Source organism: Pseudogymnoascus destructans, assembly GCF_001641265.1.
Source record: "Pseudogymnoascus destructans isolate 20631-21 unplaced genomic scaffold scaffold_16, whole genome shotgun sequence".
Classification (NCBI taxonomy): Eukaryota; Fungi; Ascomycota; class Leotiomycetes; order Thelebolales; family Thelebolaceae; genus Pseudogymnoascus; species Pseudogymnoascus destructans.
Window position 1 is genome coordinate 490,778 of NW_020167535.1, and position 26,057 is coordinate 516,834.

At 48.3% G+C, this 26,057-nt stretch overlaps 6 protein-coding genes across 6 annotated transcripts; 4 read left to right on the top strand and 2 right to left on the bottom strand.

The window, feature by feature from the left end:
* Positions 1-11,454: 11,454 nt before the first annotated feature.
* VC83_05920 (uncharacterized protein) lies at positions 11,455-12,946 on the top strand (the record flags this gene model as incomplete). Its single annotated transcript, XM_024469527.1, has 2 exons — positions 11,455-11,634; positions 12,734-12,946. 2 exons carry the CDS (start codon positions 11,455-11,457, stop codon positions 12,944-12,946), a joined length of 393 nt encoding a protein of 130 aa, XP_024322384.1.
* A 1,439-nt stretch (positions 12,947-14,385) lies between these two features.
* On the bottom strand, positions 14,386-15,876 carry VC83_05921 (uncharacterized protein; the record flags this gene model as incomplete). Its single annotated transcript, XM_024469528.1, has 6 exons — positions 14,386-14,488; positions 14,700-14,839; positions 14,891-14,988; positions 15,072-15,211; positions 15,261-15,309; positions 15,708-15,876. 6 exons carry the CDS (start codon positions 15,874-15,876, stop codon positions 14,386-14,388), a joined length of 699 nt encoding a protein of 232 aa, XP_024322383.1.
* A 1,473-nt stretch (positions 15,877-17,349) lies between these two features.
* Positions 17,350-19,116, top strand: VC83_05922 (uncharacterized protein; the record flags this gene model as incomplete). Its single annotated transcript, XM_024469529.1, has 6 exons — positions 17,350-17,889; positions 17,943-18,032; positions 18,076-18,159; positions 18,489-18,631; positions 18,687-18,854; positions 18,900-19,116. The coding sequence occupies exons 1-6, from the start codon at positions 17,572-17,574 to the stop codon at positions 19,114-19,116; spliced, it is 1,020 nt and encodes a 339-aa protein (XP_024322386.1). The 5' UTR covers positions 17,350-17,571.
* A 3,262-nt stretch (positions 19,117-22,378) lies between these two features.
* On the top strand, positions 22,379-23,013 carry VC83_05923 (uncharacterized protein; the record flags this gene model as incomplete). The annotated part of the gene is made up of 2 exons (XM_024469530.1): positions 22,379-22,868; positions 23,003-23,013. The coding sequence occupies 2 exons, from the start codon at positions 22,379-22,381 to the stop codon at positions 23,011-23,013; spliced, it is 501 nt and encodes a 166-aa protein (XP_024322385.1).
* Positions 23,014-23,619: 606 nt separating this feature from the next.
* VC83_05924 (uncharacterized protein) lies at positions 23,620-24,099 on the top strand (the record flags this gene model as incomplete). Its single annotated transcript, XM_024469531.1, has 1 exon — positions 23,620-24,099. The coding sequence occupies one exon, from the start codon at positions 23,620-23,622 to the stop codon at positions 24,097-24,099; it is 480 nt and encodes a 159-aa protein (XP_024322381.1).
* A 1,110-nt stretch (positions 24,100-25,209) lies between these two features.
* On the bottom strand, positions 25,210-25,581 carry VC83_05925 (uncharacterized protein; the record flags this gene model as incomplete). The annotated part of the gene is made up of 1 exon (XM_024469532.1): positions 25,210-25,581. One exon carries the CDS (start codon positions 25,579-25,581, stop codon positions 25,210-25,212), a length of 372 nt encoding a protein of 123 aa, XP_024322380.1.
* Between the last annotated feature and the right edge of the window lie 476 nt (positions 25,582-26,057).

Genomic DNA, 26,057 nt, shown 5'->3' on the forward strand with positions numbered 1-26,057 from the left:
AGGAATTGATTCCGAAGTCTCACATCGATAAAGTGAGAAGCTGAGCTACCCGTCGGTAACTCTCAGTCAAAGGAAGACCACCAAGCAAGCCGCCGAATCGGCTGTGGCAGTCCAGCTTCACAAAGCAGGAAAAGTGATAACTGACGATGGATTCGGAAACCACCATTGTCGAGCGGTCCCGAATCCAAAAGCTATCGGGACCAAACTATCGAAACTGGGCTATCCAAATGAAGATGGAGCTCATCGATAGGAAAGCTTGGAGCCCCATCGACGCAACTTTCAAGCTCGAGATTAGTCTCGAGACCGCTGTGAAGGATGAGACCACGGAGGATCGTGATCGTCGCCTGGAACAGCTTGCTTTCCTCCGTGATAATAGGGCCAGGAAAGTCATTTTGGAAGGCTGTACGCCAGCAGTCATCGACCGAGTAGTCGACCTCAAGACTGCGAAAGAGATATGGGACCAGCTTCAGCGAATGTACTCCCGCCGCGGCGAGTTACAGCTTGAATTCGAAGATTGAGGCCTTCTCATCCTATATGCCGCCAGCAACGACTGACGTATACGACATCGCCAAAACACTCAACAAACTCCAGGAGGATATCTCGGCCATAAACCCTGAAAGCCGCCCCCCAGATGCGAATAAGAAGAGCCGCTTCCTGGCAATTATGAGAAACCGAGGGGGGGACTACCGCATTCCAGGCTCTCAAACAAGACTGGCGAAGGTTACGGACTTCGAGGACCTTGTCGAAATGTTTATGGACATCGAGGAAGAATCAACGCAATCGAAGCCCGTCATCGAGTCTGCCAACTACATCTCTATGGAGAATGAGAACTCGAGAGGGAAAAGGGGTGGACGGGCAAAGAGCGGCGCGAAGAACGGAAAGTCCACCCAGAAGGACACTCGTACGTGTTATCACTGCGGAAAAGCTGGGCACTTCAAAAGGGATTGCCATGCGAGGAAGAGAGGAGAGCCGAAGACGGCAGGGCCGTCGACGGGGCCTCTCGCAGCACCTGGGGGGGGAAAGGGGTTATCGCCTCAACCAGAGTCGGCAAACACTGCCGGGATTGAGGCCGCCCCAACCACTGCAACGTCCTGGATCGCAGCGATCGAGGATGGGGAGGAGGCTACTACCAATTGGATTGGTAGTGATCATGCCCACGGGATGTCCTGGATCATGGACTCGGGGTGCTCCCGTCACATGACATATGCTCGTGAAGCGTTCGTCAGTTACTTCGCCTTGGACAAGCCAATCCAAGTGAGACTCGCGAACGGTGCAGCGATCAAAGCTGTTGCTGAAGGCACTGTCAGCTTCAACATAGCTGTCCGGGGAGGGAGGCGTCGCATTCAGCTCCATGAGGTGCTCCATGTTCCGCAGCTTGCTGGAAACCTCGTCTCGTATCCCATCTCCAGGACAGGGGTATCATGACAAAGACAACCAGCAAAGGCAAGATGCTCCTCGAATTAAGGGGGCAGGTAATCGGAACCGCCATTCGAACGGGACGTTCTTACGTCCTCGATGGCACCTAGGAAGGCGCCGTCACTGCGCTCCGCACAGTGGCGACATCACCAAAGGATGCCATGCTCTGGCATCGTCGGTTCGGGCACTTGAGTACCAAGAGTCTGAGGCTGGTGCACACTGTGGTGTGCGGTTTACCAGGACCAGTTGGTGATCTTGTCGACCCGTGTCATGAATGCCTACTCAACAAGAGTACGCGGGTCATCAATCGAAAGGCAGCAGAGCACGCAGGAGGCCTCCTCGACAGGATCCACAGCGATATCTGGGGGCCATACAGGACACCGTCCATCAACGGTGGCAATATCTATTTTGCTACGTTTACGGACGACTACTCTCGGAAGACCTGGGTCTATCTTATGAAGACACCAGGTCAATTACGAGGGATCTTTACAGAATTCAAGACTCGAGTGGAGCTCGAGACTAGCCGAAAGATCAGGATCATTCGCTGCGATAATGGCAGCGAATATATCGGTATACAAGGGGATCTCGAAGCATCTCAGGGTATAAAGTTTGAGTATACGACGGCGTATACTGCCTACCAGAATGGGGTTTCCGAGCGACTCAACAGAGCGCTGGTCTCACTGGTGAGAGCGATGCTCTCTTACGCACGGCTTCCCAGGAAGTTGTGGGATGAAGCCCTCATGGCAGCTTCCTACTTGAGGAACAGGACGCCGGTTGGGCCAGGAGGCAAGACTCCTGAGGAGGTCTACAGCGGTAAGGAACCGCACGTAGGCCACCTTCGTGTGTGGGGTTGCGTGGCATACGCAAACCTCGCGGACCAGCAAAGGGATGGCGACAAGCTCGCTCCCAACGCTGTACGGACTGCTCTCGTGGGATATATGCCCACCGCACGACAGTACAGGTTATACAATCCGGAGAGCGATCGTATTATCTTCTCGATGAGTCCACGATTCGTCGAAGGAGAGCGTCTCGATCTTCCAGTTGATTACGAACCTGAAGATATCGATGGCGTGGGTTTCGACCCCATGGAGGCTTACTCAGTGAGGGAACCTGCTATCGACACCATGGTTCCCCAGAGCACTGACGGCGATACCCCAATAGGGGGTGCTCACGATGCTGGTGATGATATTTTGGTCGTTGATGGGGGAGGGTCACGTGACCACATTGTGGAGTATGGGAGGCGCGGAACGGGCCATCCCGTCACCACCTTACCTAATCAAGATATGACAGGTGAGAATTCATCACCACCACGCCAGCGATCAGGCGACGGTGATGACAGTCAGGTGGCTGGGCATCATCCTGGTAGTATAACACTACCTGAGGAAGGGGATGCGCACATCCACCGTCCAAGCCCACCGACGCAGCAATATACACCTCAATCTGCTGACGACGACGATGACCAGGAATCGATTCCTGGTCTTCCTCCCGAAGGAGAAGAGGATTCCGACAGTGTGAGCAATCAGCTTCACTCAGAAGCTAAAAGTGCACTCGATGAAGAGGTCGCCAAAGAGCCTGCCGTGCGGCGAAGCAGCAGGGCGCGAATGGCGACGAGGCCGTTCGAGTAAGCGTTCGTCGCCACCCCACTGAAGATTCCACCATCAGAGAAGATCCCGGTTCCAGAACGATACTCCGAAGCTGTCAACGATGGTGAACACGGAGCAGACTGGACTCTCGCCGTTAAGGAAGAGCTCTCGCAGCTTCAGTCCCTCAGGACGTGGGAGCACGCGAAGCTCCCAAAAGGAAAGAAGGTTTTGGGTTGCCGTTGGGTATTCAACGTCAAGTATACCGCAACCGGGATGCTTGACCGCTTCAAAGCACGCCTCGTCGCTCAAGGTTTTGGGCAGGTCTCAGGAGATGACTATCTTGAGACATTCTCACCGACGATTCGAGCAGAATCTCTGCGGTTACTGCTGGCAATTGGTGCCCACGAAGACCTGGATATCCGTCAGATCGACGTGGTAAGTGCTTATCCACGATCTGATCTTCACGCAGAGGTCTATATGAGGCCTCCTGAGGGTTTAAATTGCCCAGAGGGCTACGTTCTACGGCTGCGGAAGTCCCTCTACGGACTCAAGCAATCAGGAAGGGAGTGGTATATTGAAGCGTGCAAGGGGCTCGCCGAGCTCGGTTTTGAACCGATATTCAGCGACCCAAGTATATTCACAACAGCTGACCGAAAGCTGCTGCTTGGTCTATACGTTGACGATATGTTGATCCTTGGAAAGGATCCCTCAGCTATCGACGAAGTAGTCAAAGGAATACGCAAGCGCTGGCAGATCAAAGATCTCAGCGAAGTCAGTATGATACTGGGGATCCGAGTTACTCGCGATCGAAAGAACCGTCTTCTTTTCTTGGACCAAGAAGGATATATCGACCAGATAGTCAAGCGCTTCAGGCTTGAGAAAGCGACGAGATATACGACTCCCGCTGCCGATAGAACAGCCCTGATCAAAGGAGCTATCAACGAACTGGAGACGGACCAACACCTTTATCAACAAGGAATTGGTTCGCTGGCGTGGCTTGCAACATGCACTCGCCCAGATATTGCCTACGCATGGGGGCAACTCAGCCAGAGTTGCGCGCGGCCTACGGTTCGAAATTGGAATGGGGTTCTCCACGTCCTTCGATATGCAAAAGGGACGCGGAATCTACGGCTTACGTTTGGGGGATCAGGGGGCAATATTCCCCCAACTCTACGAGGATACAGCGACGCTGATTACGCCAGCGATCATATTGATCGCCATTCAGTTTCAGGACACATGTTCTTCTTGAACAGTGGCCCGGTAAGCTGGACTTCAGCGAAGCAGCGCTGCGTCGCTACGTCCACAACTGAAGCTGAGTATATCGCTCTCAGCGAGGCAAGCAAGCAGGGCCAGTGGATACGTGGTCTTCTTAAGGAGATCCACCGGAAACACCTCCTCGGAGGAAGAGGAAACGTCGTCCAGCTCTTCGGTGACAACGAAGCCAGCTTGGCGATTTCGGCGGATCCGATGTCCCACCGAAGGACCAAGCACATTGACGTTCGTTATCACTACGTACGTCAACTGGTCTCCTTCAGGAAGACAGTCATTGACCACGTCCCGACGAATGAGATGCTCGCGGATGTTCTGACGAAGCCGCTGGTGTTACGACGGAACAAGAAGGCTGGCCAACTACAGGACAGGAAGGAGGGAGGTCGCATGAGACCGGCCCTGGTACCTGGAGGGGCAGCGGGGAATAGTAGTTCCGAAAGTATCACGTGACGGACTCGCAGGATGATGAGAAGAGTCCTAAGAGTCCAGGACTCCGAGGACTCGAGTGAGTTCCCAGGAGTCCACTAGGCACGTGACGGACTCGCAGGATGATGAGAAGAGTCCTAAGAGTCCAGGACTCCGAGGACTCAAGTGAGTTCCCAAGAGTCCACTAGGCACGACGCCACTATATAAGTAGATAGTATTTCCTTAGATAGGAGCTTCGTGCTCAACTCAATACAGTATTTGTTATATACTAGTAACGTGTTACTTGAAGCCTTTGTGTCTGATCCCCTGCCTCCTCTGATAAGTAAACCTTTACGCAAGAGAACCTCTGTGCCTTCTATCGTTTAGAAGTCAGCGTTACAGCTGGCTTTGCCAGCTTTCTCCCGGTGCATCAAGGGATTCTTGACGCTGCCAGCGGGGTAACCCGCAATGATCTCCACCCCCTCCGCAAGCGGAAGATGACGGTGATCATCTTCACCATGCTGTCCGCCTGGCAGGCGGGGCCGCTTGCCGCCCAGGCGAAAGCCGTTCGCCGCAGGCGACCGATTTTGAGGGCGTCAAGCCCTCAGCGTCCATTTCGGAACGACGACTCGGCGTTGAGAACGTGTGAACGATGTGAGGAAAAGGGGAATGGGGAGACTGGCGGGGAAGAGGAGGGTGTACCGGTGTGGAGAAGGGGTATAAATACACCCTTCACCGAACCGTTCCACGAATCCTCACCAAATGCTTGCGCAACAAACCAGCTGCACCCGGTGCGCTGGTTTCTTCACGCCTTTCGGCGAAGGACCGCACTCTCTCAGTGAGGAGAGTCGTGCGGCACCAAGGAAAGAAAGGGGTTTGTCGGTGACAAACCCCCAGGTGGTGAGGGAACGGCGGTGAGAACTTGTCGTCGACAAAAGGGATGAGCGGCAGCAACACCGCTCAGACAGCATGAGCCCCTCGGCAGCAACACCGAGCGGCAGTGAAGGGAGCTCATCATCGCCAGGGTCTTCAATTCTGCCTGTCAAAGGCAGAAGCGGACGACCCCAGCGACCGATGAGACCACCGCTTTTCCATCTGCGGTTGCGCGATGGAAGGCGAGAGCTTCTTCAGTCAGAAGAAGTTTCTTATACTTCGTGCCCGCGAGGGAAGATACTGGTTCCCGGTTTGAGCGACGGTAGTCTTGGTGATACCCAAGCTACCGGTCGATTTTTCATTTTATCACTTTCTACTGGGCTACGTAAGGGGGCTGTTGGGAGTAGGGACGTGCGCTATGGAATACGGTGGCCTTTTGGCCGTGAAAATGATCGTTCTGGAATACCGACCGTCGAAGTCTCAGGACGGGTTTCGGGTTGGGTCGTGATGCACACTCTGCTTCACCAACAGAACCTGGTGTATACTGGGTTTCAGCCCCATATTCTGCTTCCTTACGAAGCCTACAAATACTGTACGTAGGCCCATTAGACAGTGTAGAAATTCAATCGATCTATTTATTCTATATACTGTATTACCTGAAGCCTCCTGTTCCGTTGTGCCGTTGTGAGAATTTTGGTTACCGGAGAATACCACCCGATTTTGGGTGTGGATCCCCGGTTCCCATAATCACTTCGAACAGTTAGGCCACCCAAATGATCACACGTGACCCCGCGGCTACCCGGAGTCTACTCCCTAGAATGAGAGATGAGAAGGCATCCTTACAAAGTTCACGCTGCTCGTTTGATAACTGATGAGCTGCAGAGACATCGATTTCAAATGATTCTGCATCTGTACCAAAGAGAAAAGCTTTGACGACTAAGTTTAGCACATGCCTTGTACAGCGTAAACGTCGAGCTTTTTGCTGACTGACCAAGCCATCAGCTAACTCAAGCTTTTGGCAGACGGATAATATGCAAACATCATTGGAAGATGCATTATCAAGCATAAAGTAACCAATCTTCGACCGTAGTGAATACTCATCAATAACTGACAGTACTGCTTCTGCCATATTCTCGCCAGTGTGCTGCCCACGTAAACGTTGCAAACCTGGCAAAGCTGATTGTGTTGTGGTTCCGTTAATCCAGTGGCCCACAATACCAAGAAGAGCAAGGGAATTTGTTGATGTCCACATGTCAAAACTTAGATGAACTTGACCTTCGTAGTTTGCAAACATTGTCTGGACATGAGTTTTTTGCGTTTGAAACTCTTTCATAACCCAGCCTCGAATGGTGTTATGAGAACGTGGTAAAAGATCTCCTAATACTGCATTACAGTATACTAGTAGCTCACGGAACTGCTCGTGTTCTACTTCTGAAAATCTGACGTTTGTGCACACTATCCATCGCAGTAATAAGGTCTTAAATTTTGCGAAATCGATCGTTGATACTACACTATAAGCTGCAGCTCGCTGCTGTTGAAGCACAGATCGAGGTCGAGAACTAGATGTACCATCCTTGGATTTACCGTGGAATTTAATCATGTGGTTCATTGCATGTGTAGTTGTCCTTGACAAGTATGTCTTTGTAACCCTCTTATTATAGCACAACTGGCATAACCAGAATGGTGTGTCATCACGGACCCGGATGATCTCCTGGCCATGCTGCCAAACCCACGAGGTATTTGGACGTTTCCCAGGTGGTGCAGAGCGAAATCCAGCTGGCAGACTTATAGCTGTCGGTGCTAGGCTGCTGGAATCAGGTAAACTCTCTGGCGGTATATGTGGTGTGCTGTGGAATGATCCATCTGATGGGTTGGATGAGTAGAGCTGTTCAAGCTCAAAGTCAGATAAGCCCCCTAGACAGTGTTTTCAGTAGTATTGCCCGTATACGGGAGGCTCTCGTATACGGGCCCGTATTATACTTAAGTATTCATACGACCCGTATCATAACACCTCTTCGCCGCTAGTATTATACTTAAGTATTGCTGGCCATACTTCAGTATTATACTGGCAATACTTAAGTATTTCACGTGATCCTTTCACAATTTTCAGGTCGTCGTGAAAACTCTGCATTTTATCCTTACGTCTTATGATTCAGCCTACATCATGGCTTCTGAACCTTCTGATGTTGTATCTACTATCGAAAGTGAACAATTTAATCAGTTTGAACAGGATACTACAACCTCATCAACTATTGGCTGCTCTATTCCGTCCCAATCTACCTCCCGTACTACGTCAAAGGTAGCTAAGCTACGCACATCACCGATATGGGACTTTACAAAAGTAGGACGTTATGAAATAACCTTCAATATCTACGGCAAGGAGTCCTGGTGTTGCAAGTTCTGTTCTAAGGAGTATACTGTTGGTGGGGGCACTAATATCATCATCAAGCACTTAAAGGAGCGCCATTCCATTGACTTGAAAACACCACAAGAGCAACGCATTGATGGATATCAATCCACAATAGCTGTAGCCTTTGCCAGGCCACACACAATCAATCATAAACGCCGTAGACTCAACGATGTCACTGCTGTTAGGCCTTTAGATCCACGTGTTCTTGAAGATCTCTATGTGCGCTGGATAGTAGCATGTGGAATTGCATTCCGAATGGTTTCAATCCCCGAGTTCCGCACGTAAGTAGTATTACCTTTCATGATTTAAGGCTTTTATTAATATATATATAGCATGCTTCACTATTTAAATCCAGCCATCAATGAATGGCTGCCTCATAGCTCGACAACAATTCACGATTGGGTCCTTCGTAAATATACAGAAGAGAAGGTCATCATTCGACAGGCTGTTCAAGCTGCCCTTACAAATATACACTTTACAGTGGACTTATGGACTTCTCCAAATTCCCTTGCAATCCTCGGCATTGTCGCTCACTATATATCAGCAACTGGTAATCTAGATAACTCTGTTCTTGCACTACGAGAAGTTAATGGCGAGCATTCTGGTGAGAACCAAGCTGTGGAAATTCTTGATGTTATCAACGACTATGGCATTGCTTCAAAAGTTGGTTATTTTGTAATGGACAATGCAACAAATAATGATACAATGATCAAGGAGCTTTCGAAAAAGCTGAAAGAGGAGCATGAGATAATATGGGACCCTAGGCGACATAGATTACGGTGTAACGGCCATGTGATCAACCTCGCTGTTCAAGCCTTTCTCTTTGCAAGTGATGAGGAGGACCTCTCACAGGATAATAATACGGAGCTATTGTCGTCGCCGACAGAAATAGAGATGGAGCAGTGGAGAAAGAAAGGTCCACTTGGTAAACTACATAACATTGTAGTTTATATCCAACGCAGCCCACAACGTATCGCCAGCTTTAAGTTGATGAGCAATAACCTATGTTTGTTGAGAGATAATTCAACACGTTGGAATAGCTGGTATTCAATGCTACAACGGGCGCTACGGGTACAACATGCTATAGAACTGTTCTGCGTAAAATTCAAGGAGAATGAGAATGACCTCCGTAAGTACATATTTATGTCTCTTAAATTTAATTATTTACTAATATTTAAGTAGTTTCACAAGGGGACTGGCAGGACCTTCGAAATATGGCCTGTATTCTCAAGAACTTTGCAGATGCAACACTTGCTACAGAAGGTTATGCCTCGAGCATTGATTTAACACTCCAATCGATGGACTTCTTACTTCACGTGTTTGAAACTGCGAAGAATGATTATGCAATGGACCCGTTCCTTGGTCCTTGTTGTAATGCTGGGTGGAAGAAGTTGGATAAATACTACAGTATGACAGACAGGACTTCGGCATATACAGCGGCGTTAGTATTATGCCCACAATGGAAGTGGACTTACTTCAAATCAGAATGGAAGGCTGATTGGGTTGCTGAAGCACGTGTCAAGGTTGAGGAGCTGTGGGTCAACAAATACAAAGCATTGGCAGTTAGTGCAGAGATCGCAGAAGTTGAAGGTGAAGATACTGAGAAGCCGCTTTCGAATGAGTTTCTTACATGGCGTACACAAAAGCGGGGTATTGACGTTATTCAAGATGAATATACTCAGTATTTACAAGCCCCAATTGTTAAAACTGATGATGCGAGAGCATGGTGGGCTGAGCCTACTCAACGGGCTACATTTCCAAACTTAAGTGTAATGGCATTAGATTTGTTATCAATACCCTCAATGTCTGCAGCGCCTGAAAGGCTGTTCTCTGGTGCGAAAATCACGATTTCCGACCGTAGGAACAGGCTAGGTATTATGGCAATTCAAGCTGTTGAGTGCTTGAAGTCTTGGTTTAAGAAGAATAAGAGTACAGCTTTGCCGTTTGTAGATGATGAGCTGTCAACACTCCCAGATACATTGTTGCAAGAGGCAGCGATGACTATGATATCTAGCTAGTTCAATATGTTCTGAAATTCACAGGGTTATAGAGTATACAGTTTTTACAGCTTCAATTTTTTTTAACATTACATGAAATACTTAAGTATTGCCCGTATTAATACTTAAGTATTGATACAGAGCTCACTAGTATCATATCAAGCTTCACCCGTACCGTATTGATACGGCCCGTATCATAATGGCCCGAATACTTAAGTATTATACTAATGGGAACACTGCCCCTAGAATGCTTTGCGCATCAGAGAGTTGTGGAGAGTTATCAGTCATAATGGTGTAAATGAAGTAGTAAGATTGAAGACCAGAGAAGAAGCCGACCTTGAATTTAACATGTAGGAAATGGCGGTGAAGCCCTGGTTCACAGTAACGGGATTTCACCAATCACGATTTCAGAATAAAGCAGACGGTCTATTTGGTCTGTCGACTGGTAGACTGTCGGCCGACCAAACAGACAGTCTGTCGACTTGCAGACGGTCTGTTTGGTCTGCCGACATGAGAACCTCTCGTCGGTCGGTCTGGCTCAGATTTTGAGGCGGTCTGGTCGGTCTATTTAGACCGATCGACCAGACCGTCTATTTAGGTCGGTCTATTGCCAACACTGCTTGGCGTGAAAGATCTACGCCTCAAAACGGTTGGTCTAACTTGGTGATTGGGGCCAGAGTCCAATTCGGCATATGCTGGAGGCATATGGTCTCGTCTGGAAGCAGATTTCGTTGTCAATCGTTGCCATATGTCGCGAAATTTTCTCCGGTTTCCCTCAACTCTCGTCCTTTCTTCCTCGAACTGATCTTTGTTGACCCATATCAGATGCACATTGCTACTCTAGAATCAGTCAGCGAAAATTTTAACTGTGCAAGGCTCTTCTTACCTTTCGTTCTTCTGAGCTATTCTGCGGTTTTGTTTTGTTTGTTCAGTTTTGACGGTGTTTTCTTTTGTGATGTCTCCGGAAGAATAATGTATTGGATTCTTTGTTTTATTAGTAGTTATATATAATCAACTGCGAGGTGGTGGGTGGGCAGCTCAGAGCAGCAGCATATTGATGGGTTTCACCGGGTGAAGCTACCACGACCAGCAGAATACTGATGGGTTTAACCGAATGAAGCTTCCACCACGACCAGCAGAATAATGATGGGTTCCACCGGATGAAACTGCATCACTGATCCAATTATATATGGCCCTTCATCTTTCCAAATAATAAAACAGCAAATCAATACCCATTCATTCAGGAAATATGAATTCAGTGAGAGCCATTTTCACCAGTCTAGCAAATTTCTCGATTGTGTTGTAGGAAACGGACTCTCGAGTTATGACCGGCGGCATGGAAACAATAATGGAGGATGGCATACGAACGCCTACGATGAGGAGCGTCAATGTCGCAGACGCCTTCGACTGGCAGCAGCGGGCAGCGATTCACTAGCGAAATGGCAAATTATATAACTCCCAATGTATCGACATCATTTCATAAGAGGACATAATTCTCGTCATGGAATCATCGGGTCCCCAGATCCTGGAAGCAGAGCGAAGGATAGAAGACGATACTGCCACCTCTCAAGAGATACACCATGCGCCTGTCTATGAATCAGTACAGAGTAGCACTGTCAGAATAGACGAGGGTGGATTAGTTGAGCAGATGGATGATATCCCTGAAGTCTCAGCCCCCGGGGTATGTCCGATCATATGAATGTGGTTACCTCACTTACAAGTTACTGCACGCAGACGCTATTCATGCTGCAGCCCCTACGCAAAATGAAGGCTTTAACTTCTAAAATTTTTTAAAGTCATCTAGAAAAGGTCAAGGGGGATGCGGCAGTTGATCGGGCGTGCGTAGGCGGGACAGCGCCTACGCAACCGGCTACAATATTTACCATAAAGTTTGCGAGTCCCTGGGTTGAGTATGAATATATCCGACAAAGTGACCAGGTTACTGTAGTAAGGCAGCGGTCGTCGTATTTTAGACTGGCCAACATGCAAGAATTCCCAGCAACAAACACCATCCAACAGTCTCAAGTACTCGCTAGAGTATCTCACCCAAATATTGCCAGCATCTACGGCGTTATATTCTTATATTGACAAACTCTTAGTTGTTACAGAGCATCTCGACATATCCTTAGCTCAGTTAGACTTTCAATCTTATGAAATAGAAGAATGGGAGATTGCTACTATTGTTGCTGAAGTAGGCAACCGTATATTATGCCAATTTCATAGTTAACAGTTGCAGGTTTTAAAAGGCTTGACCTACATATCTTTCAAGAATATTTCTTGCCAAGATCTCACCACCGCAAGTATCCGGCTTTCTGTCCGTGGGGAGATTAAATTGCGTCAGTTGACCCGGTTATAATAAATATCAGCGAGCTGATGCGTTGTTAAAAGTATTGAGTATGGAAAGAGTCAGATATCATCAAGTAGAGAACCCAAGGTTTGCGCCAGCTCTACTAGAAATGGCTGTTCTAGAGGAGATCATAGAAGCTATGACTCTTCCCCGTTACCATCACACATCAGACGATAAGAGATGGTCAAAGGAAACCCTCAGTTTCTTATCCTGCTCAATATCGGGTTCTTTGCAGAACTTAAATGATGTAAGTATGGCTCTAATTTGGAAGTTGGATCTCATAATGGAAATAGCATCGTCTTAATTTGAAAGCTGAATCACCGAAGAAACTGATACCGCGGATTCGATTTGCTCGTAAATTGGAATTCAACCAGCAAGGTTAATAATGATAACGGCCCTGCTGTCGATGATTGGGCCCGTACGCCACGCTCAGCTACAAGACGAGGGAGGCTTCATCGGTGCAAAGACATGGCGCCGCAAAACTCCTCAAAAGTACGCCAGCCGCAGGAGCAATGAAATTGTCATCAAGCCTGGCCTCAAATCATTCGCGCTCGTACGGGCCGCCGAGGATGGCGTCAGCTGCTCGACTTTACGGCAACCGAACGGGAGTCGCCGTGGAACTATTTCCGTAAGCACTACGAGCTGAACTTGGGTGGATTACCATAGAAGTAGGCTGCGCACTACTCGCTCAATACTCGGCTCACTCGCTCAGTGGGTTACTCAGCTGGGTGAGTAGCTGAACCTTTTACTCGACTCGGTGAGTGAGGTCAATACTCAGTTACTCTGTAAAAACCCGGTGAGTACTCGGCTATCACGTGTAAGATTTATGCATCATGTGAACAGTCCCTCATACGATTAATACTGTTTTATGGTTAAGTTAAAGTATTACATCTATTAGCATCACTCTCGCCATCTCTAGTAAGCTGTGAGAACGAATCATGTATATTCCTCTATCTAAGTACCATGATTATCAGAAGATTATTAGAACGCTATTATCTATTATATATGCTTAAGAACATCCCTCCACCTTGCTTGATGAGGCCGGCCAGACCTACTAATACCTAAAGTATTTATAGGGTCTTGATGAGGATCCTCGACTGAGCGGAACGAGCTATGAGTCAAGATAACTGTGTATAGAACTTGTTCATAAAATGTCTCTTGTGTGAGAATATGATCTTATTATAGGTATTAACCTACATAATTCTGGTAATAATCTGGTAATCCTTACTTGTTGAGGTTGCATTTGATTGATTCGCATTTGATAGAGACTATCCTTCCCATCTGTGACTTCTTTTTGCAAATGTCTGATGCAAGATGTGTTGCCATAGACTTTGGGCCAGCAGACTTGATTGCAGGATGCGTAAGGGCCTTCGAACAATAAGTACAAATAACACATGGTTCTCCAGAAAGCCGGTCTGCTCCTTGGTGATAACTTCTCCAGTATTGAGAACTCCAGTTGGTTGAATCCCATGCAATCTTCATAAGGAGTTTTGTAGTATGATCTGAGTGTTGTTCATACCATCGTGATAGCTTCCACCACTCAATGAATATATCGTGTGTATCCTTAGTCCATTTGACGAATTGGTTTAACTTGCCAATATATTCAAGGCCTGCAGGGACTTTGTAAGGATGCCTGTCCCTCAGTGATGGAAAGGATCTGAGTCGGGCAGGTTACGGTCACATGATAAGAGTTAAGGCAGGTTAGCTGAGTCGGACCCGTTTCGGGTACTTAAGGAGATTGACCCAACGGGGGTTCCTCTCTTCATCTTTTTTGTATCCTTCGTAGTAGACCTATAGGATAGCATCCGTTTAGCCTCTGACTCGCACTCTCATATGCTATTACTGTGAGCTGGGTGCCCTGTGTCCTTACAGACTTAATTTAATGAGGATAGTCGTTGAGAAGACGGAAAAGAGTCTGAGAATACTGTCAGAATCAAACAACTCTGAGTATTGAGATGGCATTTGGCAAATTGCTCGATTATCAGAAGGTTACCAGAAGTCTGGCTACGATGAAGTACTTAAATACCTGGTTTTCCAACGCGAAAGGTACTCCAGCGCTATAACTTTAGCAACTCAAGTTCTCCTCTACTCTAGCTCCAGGAACAACATATCCTGTGCAGCTGATACCTTAGCCCACTTTTCCTTATCAAACTTCTTAGAGTAGACAAGTAAGAACGCCTCTTTGAAGCTAGAACTATGAGTGGATATTTGCAACCATCCATTGTCGACAAGATTGTAAGACTTTGGGTACCACTGCACAGGTCCTGGTAATTAGGCCCACTTTCCAAACTGCCTGCTCGTACAAACAGAAATATTTATGTGGTGGGATAACCTCGTGAAAAGTGCTATAATAAACAATTAGTATTGCCAGAAGATTGCTAGGATGATCAGAGACGTACCCTTCCTCTACATCAATCCACGGCATATACTCAAAGAGACGCTCAGGCTTCTTTCTCAGCTTTCCAGCCTTTCTCGTATATGAGTGGATACAGCTATCCCAGAAATGTTGCCACTTGCGGAAATTGGACTCTTCATGGGCCTATCAACTATTAGTATCACCAGAAGATTACCAGATTATGAGGTAGCATACATCAATGTGCGCTTGAGTTAAGAGAGCCTGGGTGCTAGTGATCTCTTCATCGGAAAGCTCATCTGGTAGAACAGCCTCGTCATTTAAAATATCTCGCGCTGTAACATAAGCTCCAACTCCAAATCGTCTTCAACCTCAGTATCCTCCCATTCGCTGTTATGATTGTCATCGATTGGAATACTTGAGATACCCTCAAATGCAGCAAGCTCAGACAGAAGTTGTTTGGGCGGAGTAGATGGTGGGGCTTGTGGAGAAGAAGAGGCGCTAATATTCTTGACTTTCTGATTCGCAATGCAAGATGCATGGGTACCCTTCTCAGTCCTGTTTATAGTTAGATTGAGGCTACCAGAGATTACCAGAAGGGACTTACCGAACACAAATACGCTCAACCTTCAATTCATTCTGTAGACGTGTCTTGTCTTCAGTAGAGGCAGCGATATACTTTGTGTAATGACACAGGGCACCCAGCTCACAGTAATAGCATATGAGAGTGCGAGTTGGAGGCTAAAAGGATGCTATCCTATAGGTCTACTACGAAGGATACAAAAAAGATGAAGGGGGAACCCCGTTAAGTTTGTTTCCTTAAGTACCCGAAACGGGCCCGACTCGGTTATCCCAACCCTAGCCCTGAACCTTCCACCGCAACAGGTCCGCATCGACCCTGAACCCTACACCCTTACCGTCCCCCACTATAGTGTAACTCGCTATGTCCTCCTCTACTGGTCCGAAACCACACCGAGTCGGATTTCATGCTTGTGGTGACCGTAACAGCTCTGAGGCGGGTTCTTCGAGTATCTAGGTAAGGAGGCATCCTTACACTTTGCAGACTTATATAACTTCTTTAAGTAGTAGCTCAGATCAGCATGGTCAGCCTTGAGTGCTAAGTGAACAGCCTTCTCATCTTCAGTAAGGTTGGAGACGCAGTTGCGAGCTTTGATAGTATTCGCATTAGTGGAGAGTTCTTCATGTGCCTTGAGTTTCGCCATACTAACTAAACACGTGATTAGCAGAGATCTCCAGAAGTTCTGGCTATAGAATCAAGATAATAAACTTAGTTGAAGTCCTAGAGAAGAGGTAAAGGCTCAAAAGGGAAGAAGAATGTGTAGATCGGAGAGTAACCAAGGAAGGTGGTTCTAAGGTCATGGTTATTTTAAAGTTGCAAACAAAAATATTTGTGAAGGAATATTCACCTACAAAGAATTACTGTTCCAAAAACAACACCACAATGCGCACCTTCATATAAAACACATACCTTTCAACCTCTACCTCTTTACTATACTCTTCTTCTGCAATATTCTTTCTACAAACTCACTGTAAGTACACATATCTTTTGATCTACTTCTTTATCTTGTGTTTACTTTACTAACTCACCTTGATATTAGCAAATGACTCGTACCAAGCAAACTGCTAGGAGATCAACTGGCGGCATAGCACCAAGGATGCCACTTGGATTACGGGCTGGCTCTGGGCTTGGCGGAAAGGGACAGGAAAAGGCTGTGGGCACAGCAAGAAAAGCTCCAGTTTGCTCATCTCAAGCTAGCAACAATCATGCTCAGAAGGCCACGCGCTGCACAAAGTCTAGTAAGAGGATTACCAGAGGATTACCAGAGGATTACCAGAGGATTACCAGAACTCTCTAATAAACATATAGGCACCAAGGCTCTCCGCGATATCAGAAGACAGCAACTTGATACTAGCTCCCATTCCAGCGTCTTGTTAGGGAAATCACAGAAGACTTCAAGTCCAATCTTCGCTTCCAGCAATCTGCTATCCTAGCTCTTTAGGAAGCTGCTGAATGCTTCCTCATTCGAGAATTTGAGAGTATGATGTTTAAACATAGTGACAGGGACATACTAACAGTTATAGTGACAAACCTCCTCGCTATTCATGCGAAGAGAGTGACAATTCAGGCAAAGGGTATGATATTGGTTCGGCGTTTGCAGGATATGATGTTTAAGCTGTGGGCTTAATCGATGGAAATGTCTCTCACCCAGGAATGAAGGTCAGATGAGTTCTGGCAACCATCTGGTAACCTGGTACCTAAAGGCCAAAGGTTATAGTGTGGAATAGGACATCAACAATATGGGAATGGAGTTGGAGTTATGGCGTCTTGATCAATGAAGTCGCACCCCGTTTTTAACATAAGTAATGGCTAATCAAACACGTGATATAACTGAGTTGCCAAGACCCATACTAGGTACTCAGCAAGTGAGTAATCCTCATTCAACAATACTCGGGACATGAGTGAGTAACTCAGCTGGGTGAGTAAAAATTCTACTACTCGACTCGTGAGTACCCAGTGCGCAGCCTACATAGAAGGAGTTGATCGGAAGGATAAGTCAGTGGATACTTGATGAGAATTAGTCCACTGCTAGCACCACGTTTGGGAGGCCATCCATTATTCAAATGCTCGACGAGATGGGACGTCAGGCTAAATTAATTCATCTCTTTATGCCGATGCCGTATTGGATGTAGACCATTGTATCATCCCCCTCTTTATTTGGATGCCGTCCACCATGTCGTCTTTTGCGGATGCAACCATCGTATTATCTCCCTCCTTATGCGGATGCAGTCCATTGTATCGTTCCAGATTATGGGTTGGTTTGTCATATGAGGTTATATAAGTATTCCGCTAGATTTGTCGTTCTCTCAATTTATATCCCCAATTTTCCCGTATCACAATGCTGTCTATTTTCCAAGAGAACCACAGCACCACAGCAGGCCAGCTAGGCCTCGTCGCCTCCGTGTTCCTAACCATCTCACTCCTCTCCAGCTGTGTAATCTCCTATTTCCGGCCGGGGCTGCGCGAGCTCCCTGGCCCTGTGCTAGCGCGTTTCACACTGCTATGGTGGGTCCATATCAAGGGGGACGGGCATGTTGTCTACCAGAACATCCACAAGAGGTATGGGCCAATCGTCAGGACAGGGCCGAATAGCGTGTCTATTGGGGACGCAGCGATGATTCCGAAGATCTATCTGTCAGGGCATTCGTACCTAAAGGTAGGTTCCGCGATTAGCTATATCTATATTAGTATAGTACTAACAAAGTGCAGTCTAGTGATTTGGCGCCATTCACGTTCATGATTGATGGCAAATCGGTGTATGTTCACTACCCGGGACCCTGTCCTCCACAAGGCCCTAAAGTCGGCCGTTGCGTCCAAATACTCGCTATCGTCGATGCTGCAGTTGGAGCCACTGTTCGACAAATGCATGCCCCTTTTTGTGGCCGAGATGGACAAGCGCGCCGGCTCGGCTGTCGACTTTGAGCTGGTTAGTATCCTAATCGCCCTGTATCTATTTAATCGCTAAGTCATTTTGCCTCAGGTATTTGTTTGACCTCACCGGTCTCCTTTCGTTTCAGGAGCTCTTCGGCTTCATGGAACAAGCGAAGGATATAAACGGCGTGATTGAATCGTCTTGGTCCTTTATGAGTTACGGCACACTCATTGGGCAGTATCCATACCTCCACAAATAACTCCTCGGCAATCCGTGCCTGGTCCAGTTCTTAGACAGCATCTCAAACGCGAACCCGATGGGGTTGATTACGGAAGTATGACGCCCCCCTAAAACCTGTATATGGCCGCTACTAAATGATATAGACTGCACGTGTAGCAATAGACAGGTACGATGAGAAGTCGGCAGACTTGCGTGGTGATTTCTTGGATTACCTTCGGCAGAAGCAGCTTAAGAACCCCCATGTCATGACAGACCCGGACCTCATTAACAACATCCTCATTTTTTTGTAAGTTGCTACAGCAGCACACACTTTGGTTCGAGGAGCTAACCTTGTGCAACAGCGTCGGCGCCGTGAATACCAACTCCGCTAGTCTCCGTGCCTGCTTCTACTACCTCGTCAAGACGCCCTACACCTATGCGAAGCTCGTCAAAGAGCTCCAAGATGCGGACGCTAAAGGTCTGCTCTCTGAAAGCCTATCGTTTACCGAGGGCCAGAAACTGCCTTACCTGTAAGCCCCTCATCCCGCGTAGCATCATCTGCTGACGCCGAGTAGACAAGCCTGTATCAAAGAAGCGTTACGCATGTATCCTATCGTGGGCACGCCCCTCGACCGAGTTGTGCCAAAAGGCGGGGCTATACTGAGCGGCCACTTCGTGCCTGAGGGCACAGTAGTTGGGATTAGTGGGTGGGCGACGCAGCGCGATAAGGGGGTATTTGGGGAAATCCGTCCGTCCAGAGCGATGGCTAGATGCGGACGAGAAGCAGGTTAGGGAAATGGATCGGAGTATGTTGGCTGTGAGTATTCCCCTTGCCTCTCCATACAGATGTGCCGTCACTTACGCACCATGGAAGGAGCTGTATTATACTTATTCAAGATATGTTACAGATTTTTTGCATGTCGATTTGGGAGCGTTTGGGCGTTTAGTTTCTTCGACGAGGGGTTGTGGCGTCAAACGGTGTCGACAGCTCGGCAGCCACTGCCGAGCTGTCAGCCCCACAGCCGATCCCGCACGCGCCCCTTTCCTGATTGGGAATCGACTCCTGGCGTCACGGCGACAACCAAGCGGCGACAAGAACAGGCACTGGGTTTGCTGTAGCCAGTAGGAGTCGTTACCCCTCAGCGGGCGACTGGAGGGGGAACTTCAAGCCAACGCGCTTGCTTTACTTCGCCTTTGACCCGGAATCAGGATGGGTACCTCTACCACGCCTTATTTTCCCGAGTATGTATGGTAGACCATTACCTCGCGCACAACGGCTTAGTTACAATTAACTGTGGTCTTCCCTGGTGGGACAAAATACGGCCTCCGACAGCTCCACGCGACGTGGGGCAACCCGCGCAAGCCAGACGAGCGACGCACGCGAAACACCAAGCCAACCAACCCGGGAGAAGCCCTAGAAGCCAGTACAAGAGCAGGAGATGGGTCAACAAGGGACATTAAAGTCGTATTATAAGCCTGAAGGCCGGACTAATCTATACCCTAAGGCGGAAGTAAGTCACCGGGGTAGGCATGGCGACAGTGGCGGAAGTGGCGCGGACGGCCATCCAACCGCCCTATCCCTGCTCACTTTCCCTCTCCCTCTCCAGCCATGCTGGTCTGCAACCGTTAGCAAACAGAATCACGAACAAACACGTCAAGAGGGACTAGTCCTACCTCGGTACGGTGGAGCACTGCTAGAATTTCCTCTTGGCCTCGCAGGATAGTGGCGTTCACTTCCGTGGCTGAGAGTGCCACGGAGCCAGCTACACGGATATCCGCGGCGTCAGCTCTCTATTACAAGCCCAGAAGCTTATCCTAATACTGTTGTTCGCCGGCATAGAAGTTTCGATTGGCGTTATCTGCTGATTCCCTGACCGCCTCGCAAGCTGTGGCAACTGTGCTGGCGCGAGGGCGCAAGGGGTGCTCGTCGAGGTTTTGTCGCACCCAAGCGGGTAATTGGGGTCCTTGACGACCCAGGAGATAGCAGGCAATATAGGCTCCGCAGTATGCTATTGCCCATAATAGTGGCCCAGTACACACTACCACGGTGCGGTTTGTTCTGCTCTTCCGGAGTCGGCGAATGACATTGTGCGCTCCTTTCAATGTGTAGCATGGATCGTCCCATTGGCTAGTGTAATCGGAGTGGGACAAATAAGGTAATTTTTTTTGGTTGTTTTGTTCAGCCCCTCGAAGCGCGGACACGAAGATGAGAACACAGCAAGAGCCTCAAAAAGTACACGATGCCTATTTCGATGCTCCATACTTGTGAGGCCTGCTTTGAAGTGATCGTCAGAGTGGCCTCCAAAGTACGGAGCCCTAAAATAGGCACCCTGTTCTTTTGAGCCCACTTGCTGTACTCTGCCGTCGTGATTCTAACTCGATTCCCAATCCGACGGATGGCCCTGAGATTAGTGTAGCCTTGCCTGCCCCACGTATTTTCTCGGAAATATTCTGAAGGCAAGTAGCGGAAATGGATTGCTTCCGGTTTGTTAGGATTGCCTGATGAACAGCCTCACGGCCTCCCATGCGCAACAAGACACTCGGTGACTGGTGAGAGGAAGACTGGGAAGGCTGGGTGATGAAGTCTGGCAGCGAAGGCAACATCGCAGTCAGTGTGGCACTACTCGAGTAGCTCTGCATCGCTGGTACCACCATGCGCTATTCAGGGCGCTCAAGAACCGGGACATAATTTAATTCGACATAGTTTAATTCGACATAATTCTAATTCGACATAATTTAATTCGACATAACCAACAGCTGCCAAGATATGTGATAGTGTGCTTGTGCAGTGCGTGTATGAGACGGCCTTTCACCCCAGACATAATTGTGCACCTCCAATTCAAGGTTCAAAGGCTATCGCTTGGTGCTTCTCCATGGTAAAACGCTCTACGAATTTAATCAAAGCCATTCCCAGTCACTCCCCCAAGTCCACCTCGTGACTTGCCGCCAGACATCGATCATGTCGAGAACAAGAAGGGCGAGGGGTTTATCCATTCAAGAGCCAGAGGACAATGCAGTAGGGGTTGGCTCTCCATTAAGCATCACAGTGTCTGTACCAACTCTCAACCAGCCTCAAGGCAGGCCGCGAAGGAATCCATTGCGGTCCAAAACAAAACGAGCAGATCTGGCCCACGAAGCCAGTGACCGAACGAATATCTCAACTTCAAAGCCGATCATTACGATACCGATACCGTCAAGTAGCAAGCGACGTACGTCGAGGTCACCAGCGCCAACAGGTCACACGGCAACGAAGAAACAGAAGCGCACTCTTTCCGGGGACGCTCGCCGTACATGTTTGCAGACCGCTTGTGGAGGCTGCAGTCGAAAATCCCATCCGCATGCTGAAAATTGGGAGCAAGATCTTGCCGCAATATGTCACAAGTGCAATAAGGAATGGCATGCCCAGTGCATGGCGAGAGAAGGGATACAAAGAGTTGGCGAGTCAAGCCAATGGGAGTGTCGTGACTGCAGCAGACTACTGCCTGCTTATACGGATGGCATTGACGCGGAAGCGACGCCTGAGCGACAAGCTCGAGACACCAATATTGTTATGGAGGAACTGGACACCCCTCGTATTACGGATGATTATCGCGCTCTTGTGAGCTTCAGCAAGACAGCTGTCATTCAAGCACAGGATATCTACGAAGAAGCCAGGGGCCTCTTAAAGACTGTTCTTACTGAACGAAAGACATGCAGGGAACGTTTCAGCAAACTAAAAAGAGAGATCGAGCGTTGTGGAGATGGGCTAGAAGAGTACAGGAGACAGTTTGACTCGGACGGTGTTCGGCCTGGTGATGGAGAGTCGGAGCATTCTATAAGTCACCAATTGGCTCTCGGAATTTGTGGTGACACAGATTGGACAGACAAGGTGACAGACAAAATTGAGATGATAAGGGCTGAAGACATTGAATTAACTAGGCGCCTAAAGTCAATTCAAGACGATGTGGAAATAAAATTGGCTAAACTCAAACGGGTTGAGCAACAGCATTCAAGGTTTTCCGCCTGCTTACAAACTTCTTGCAAAGTGTTGAAAAGGCTGCGGTTAAAAGTAACTATGGGGTTTATCGAAGATTCTGGTGAGGACTCAGATTCCGTCTTCGAAACTACCATGGAGGATTCCGTCGCAGGAGATATCTCTCCAAACAGGATTGCGAGGGAAATTGAACGCCAGGGCGAAGCCAACCAACAGCGCATGATGGAAAACCCCAAATCGAATGACGAAAGAGCGCAAATGCGAGCCCTATCTCAGCTATCAATTTCTACAAAGGGATTTGACCCGCCACAGAGTTCGCGAATTGTTGCCTTGCAGCATACACCTGCGACGGATGTAGCCGGGTCCTCTGGCATTGCCAGCGTATCTGAACTTCTCGGGAAAACGGACAGAGGAGAGATCCAACCTTTATCTCAGGCGTTAGAAATGGATCGGGTACGTGAGCAGCCCGGCCCGTTTATGACTGTGGAAGCGGTAGAGGTTCCGCAGGAATTACCCAAGATGCCCGGACCGGTCAAAGCGCCCAGACAGTCTGATACTGCCGGCGGAACTGGTCTGCAGGAAACCACCGTCCATATATCCTCCCCAGACTTAGGAGATGGGTGCAGTCAGAATGTTTCGCTTACTGCAGGTATCTCTGGGGAACGTGACAGATCGTGTACTCCGGAGAATAGCTGTCGCACTCAGGATCCGCATAGGGTCCCGTTCGTTTCCGTCCCAGCGGCCTTACCCCCCTCTGCGGATGTCTTGGATCAGTTGGAATCTTCAGAACGGTCGGGTATTAGTCTAGTACCGGAAGACATATCAGTTATTACAGGCGGCCGCAGCTCAGAGGATCCGCATAGCCACCGTTTGGTTGGTGGGATGGCACTGTCTGCAGAAAATCATCATTTCCGTTCAGACGTGATAAACCGGCGCCCAGATCACCTGCCCCCAATGCCGGCTGAAGCAGATTTAGCCTCAGTGGATGCAGGCTACGAGAATATTTTCAGATCTAAACCTCCGCCTCCAGTGTTTGGACCTGGCTGCTTACAATCGCTGGCCAAACACAATGACATAGTGCTTCCGCCAATTACCAGTTTTTCACCCATACGCGATGCACTTCAATACTCAGTCTTGCAATCACCAAGTCCTAGCTGGAGTCCTAGCTCTTCTTTCAAACAACGCATCAGCAGGTACTTAAATAAGCAAGATAATGAAGAGATGCCTACGCCAGCCGGGGCCATTCACCGACGAGACTTGAGCACTCTAGTCCCTGACCGAGGGTGTTTTCTAAGTGATGTGATCATCAACAAATATCTACAATGTCTCACTCAGCACCCAACGGTCGGATAGCGATGATTGGCACCATGGATTCCATTCGACCCAATCATCTCGAAAGCCTTGCGGCCTTCACTACAATTTTCATTCCAGTCAAAATAAAAGATTCGCACTGGGCACTCGCTGTGTTACATCCAGGCTCTCTCGGACAACAAGGACGTTCTGAGGTCTATGACAGCCACGAGCGGTGGGCCACCAAAACGATGACTACGAAAAATGTCTTTGACCTCCTCAAATACCGACTAGGCAATGCGTATAGCCCTATGGATTGGACAGTGACCGAACAGCAGTGCAGCCAGCCACAGCAGCATGACGCTGATAGTGCCTTGTACGTACTCGCAAACGCGAAATCTATTGTGTTGAATCTGGGAATGATCAGAGTGGACACCCATCGAATAAGGACACGCTTGAGATGGCAATTTGCAGAGGAGCTTGTGAAGCAATATATTGTCGTGACATTTTGAAGAGGTTGCTGGCACCGGAGCTCAAGAAGAGGCAGCACTCACAATTCTTGTACACAAAACTTGCACAGCAGCGTAACATATCTTCTACAACTTAGTACTTGACAGACCAGAGCCTTATCTTGTACGAGCATGAGGAGACTGATTCTAGGCTCTGGTAGATACGTGCCAGATGAGCACCCTTCCACGTATGGAATGTAATAGACAGTCTTGCGCCTCGCCTTCAGAAATAAAAGCCAATTACAAAATCTCTGTCCTCTCGTATAAGCTCCAAAACAGCTGCTTCTTGACAAGTTCCTCCTTCTGCAAGAATACTGTCTTCGCAACCACCTTCCTCGTACCTTGGGTTAAGGTTCTGAAGATTGCTCAGGCGTACCCTTCTATAATCCGAGGAAGAAAACGAGACTCATCAATTCGATCAGGAAAAAGTAGAGCAGTCCACTAATTCCGACGCCGATAAAGCCCAGAATCTTACTTGGTTATCTCCAAATTGCGGGCCGAAGCGGATGACGAGGTCTTGATCGAGAGCGGCTGCAGTTTGGGCCTTCGTTATTCTTGCAACTGCCTTAATATCCTTCCTTGTAGGCCTATGTCGCCCGCTCCAGGTCTCCGCTATCGCTCAAGGCATTATAATCTCGCGGTTTGAGGAGGCTGTAAGCGGCAATGATAGAATGTATCGGCACTTGAAAAATTCTTCTCGACATGCCTGTGACCGCTGTTCAAAGCCCTTGAACTCAGAAAGAGCGAACCAGCAGCACACGCGTAATTCTTGTCGGCACAATATGTGTCCTTGTTATCCTTGTGTTGCCGACTTCGAAACGGAAGGACCATCAGCGGTTCAAACCGGAGCGACAAATTGAGGGGTATCATCGGATTTACCCATTCAGCAAGTTCGTAATCATCCCTCGCCCAATGATCCCTGCTAACCCTTGATCGTTACTAGACTAATTTGATGGCGGCCACCAGATGAGCCCATAGATGGCTCCTCGGATTAATATATAATAGATAGAGCACAAACAGCGATTCTGGAGAACGGCACACAAGACAATCGCTTGGACGCCGTTAACTTCTTCAACCCTCTTCAAGAACCTCTGATAAGACCTTCGTCTTAGATCAGTCTTCGAGATTGCCTTTGATGACAAACTCGCCACGAACTTGAGCTTCTTGAATCCGCGTTCCCTCCCTTTGCTTCACCCCTTTCCGGGAACAAATGAGTTTTGAGGTTTCAAGTAGCTTTGTCACAGCGGCCTCGGCTGTCAACGGCGTGTGACGTGACTTTCTATGAGAACCAGGCAGTTCCATAATAAATCGCAAACTGTACGGAGGTAGCGGGTTTAAAGGACGTTGGAAAGAAGTTGGGGTTTTGGGGCTATATCGTTGGAAGATGGTTGGAAACTCGCGTGCAAGTGATGAAGATTCGAGATGCATGTGGTTGGGAGATGGTTGGAATTCACAGTGCTTTGGAAAACGGTTGGAAATGCACATGAAGTTTTGGGATCTCTAGTTGGAAGATGGTTGGAACTCACAGGGGTTTGTGATTGGGGTGTGTTGGATGCAGCTGTTGGAAAACGGTTGGAAATGCACGTGAGCTGATTTGAGTTCCAACCATCTTCCAACCGGGGCTCCCGTTGGAACTCACTAGGGTTTATGATTGGAAGAGTGTTGGATGGAGGTTGCATGCTATTGGAAATGGTTGGAAGATGGGTAGGATCATTTGAGCCAGGTTTGACGATTGGCTAAAAGTTCGAGCTTGACTCACGGTTACCACGCACTGGGCCCATGTTGTCGTCGGAGCCTTGCGTTGGAACCCAACATTTGATAGTTGGAATCAAAAGTTAGATTTTCCATAATCTCGTTGGGATACAGTAGAGCGGACTCGTTGCGAATCCAATACGTCGTAATGTTACAGCCTTACTCATGATAATGATGGATGAGGTTATATATATAGCGGATAGCACAAT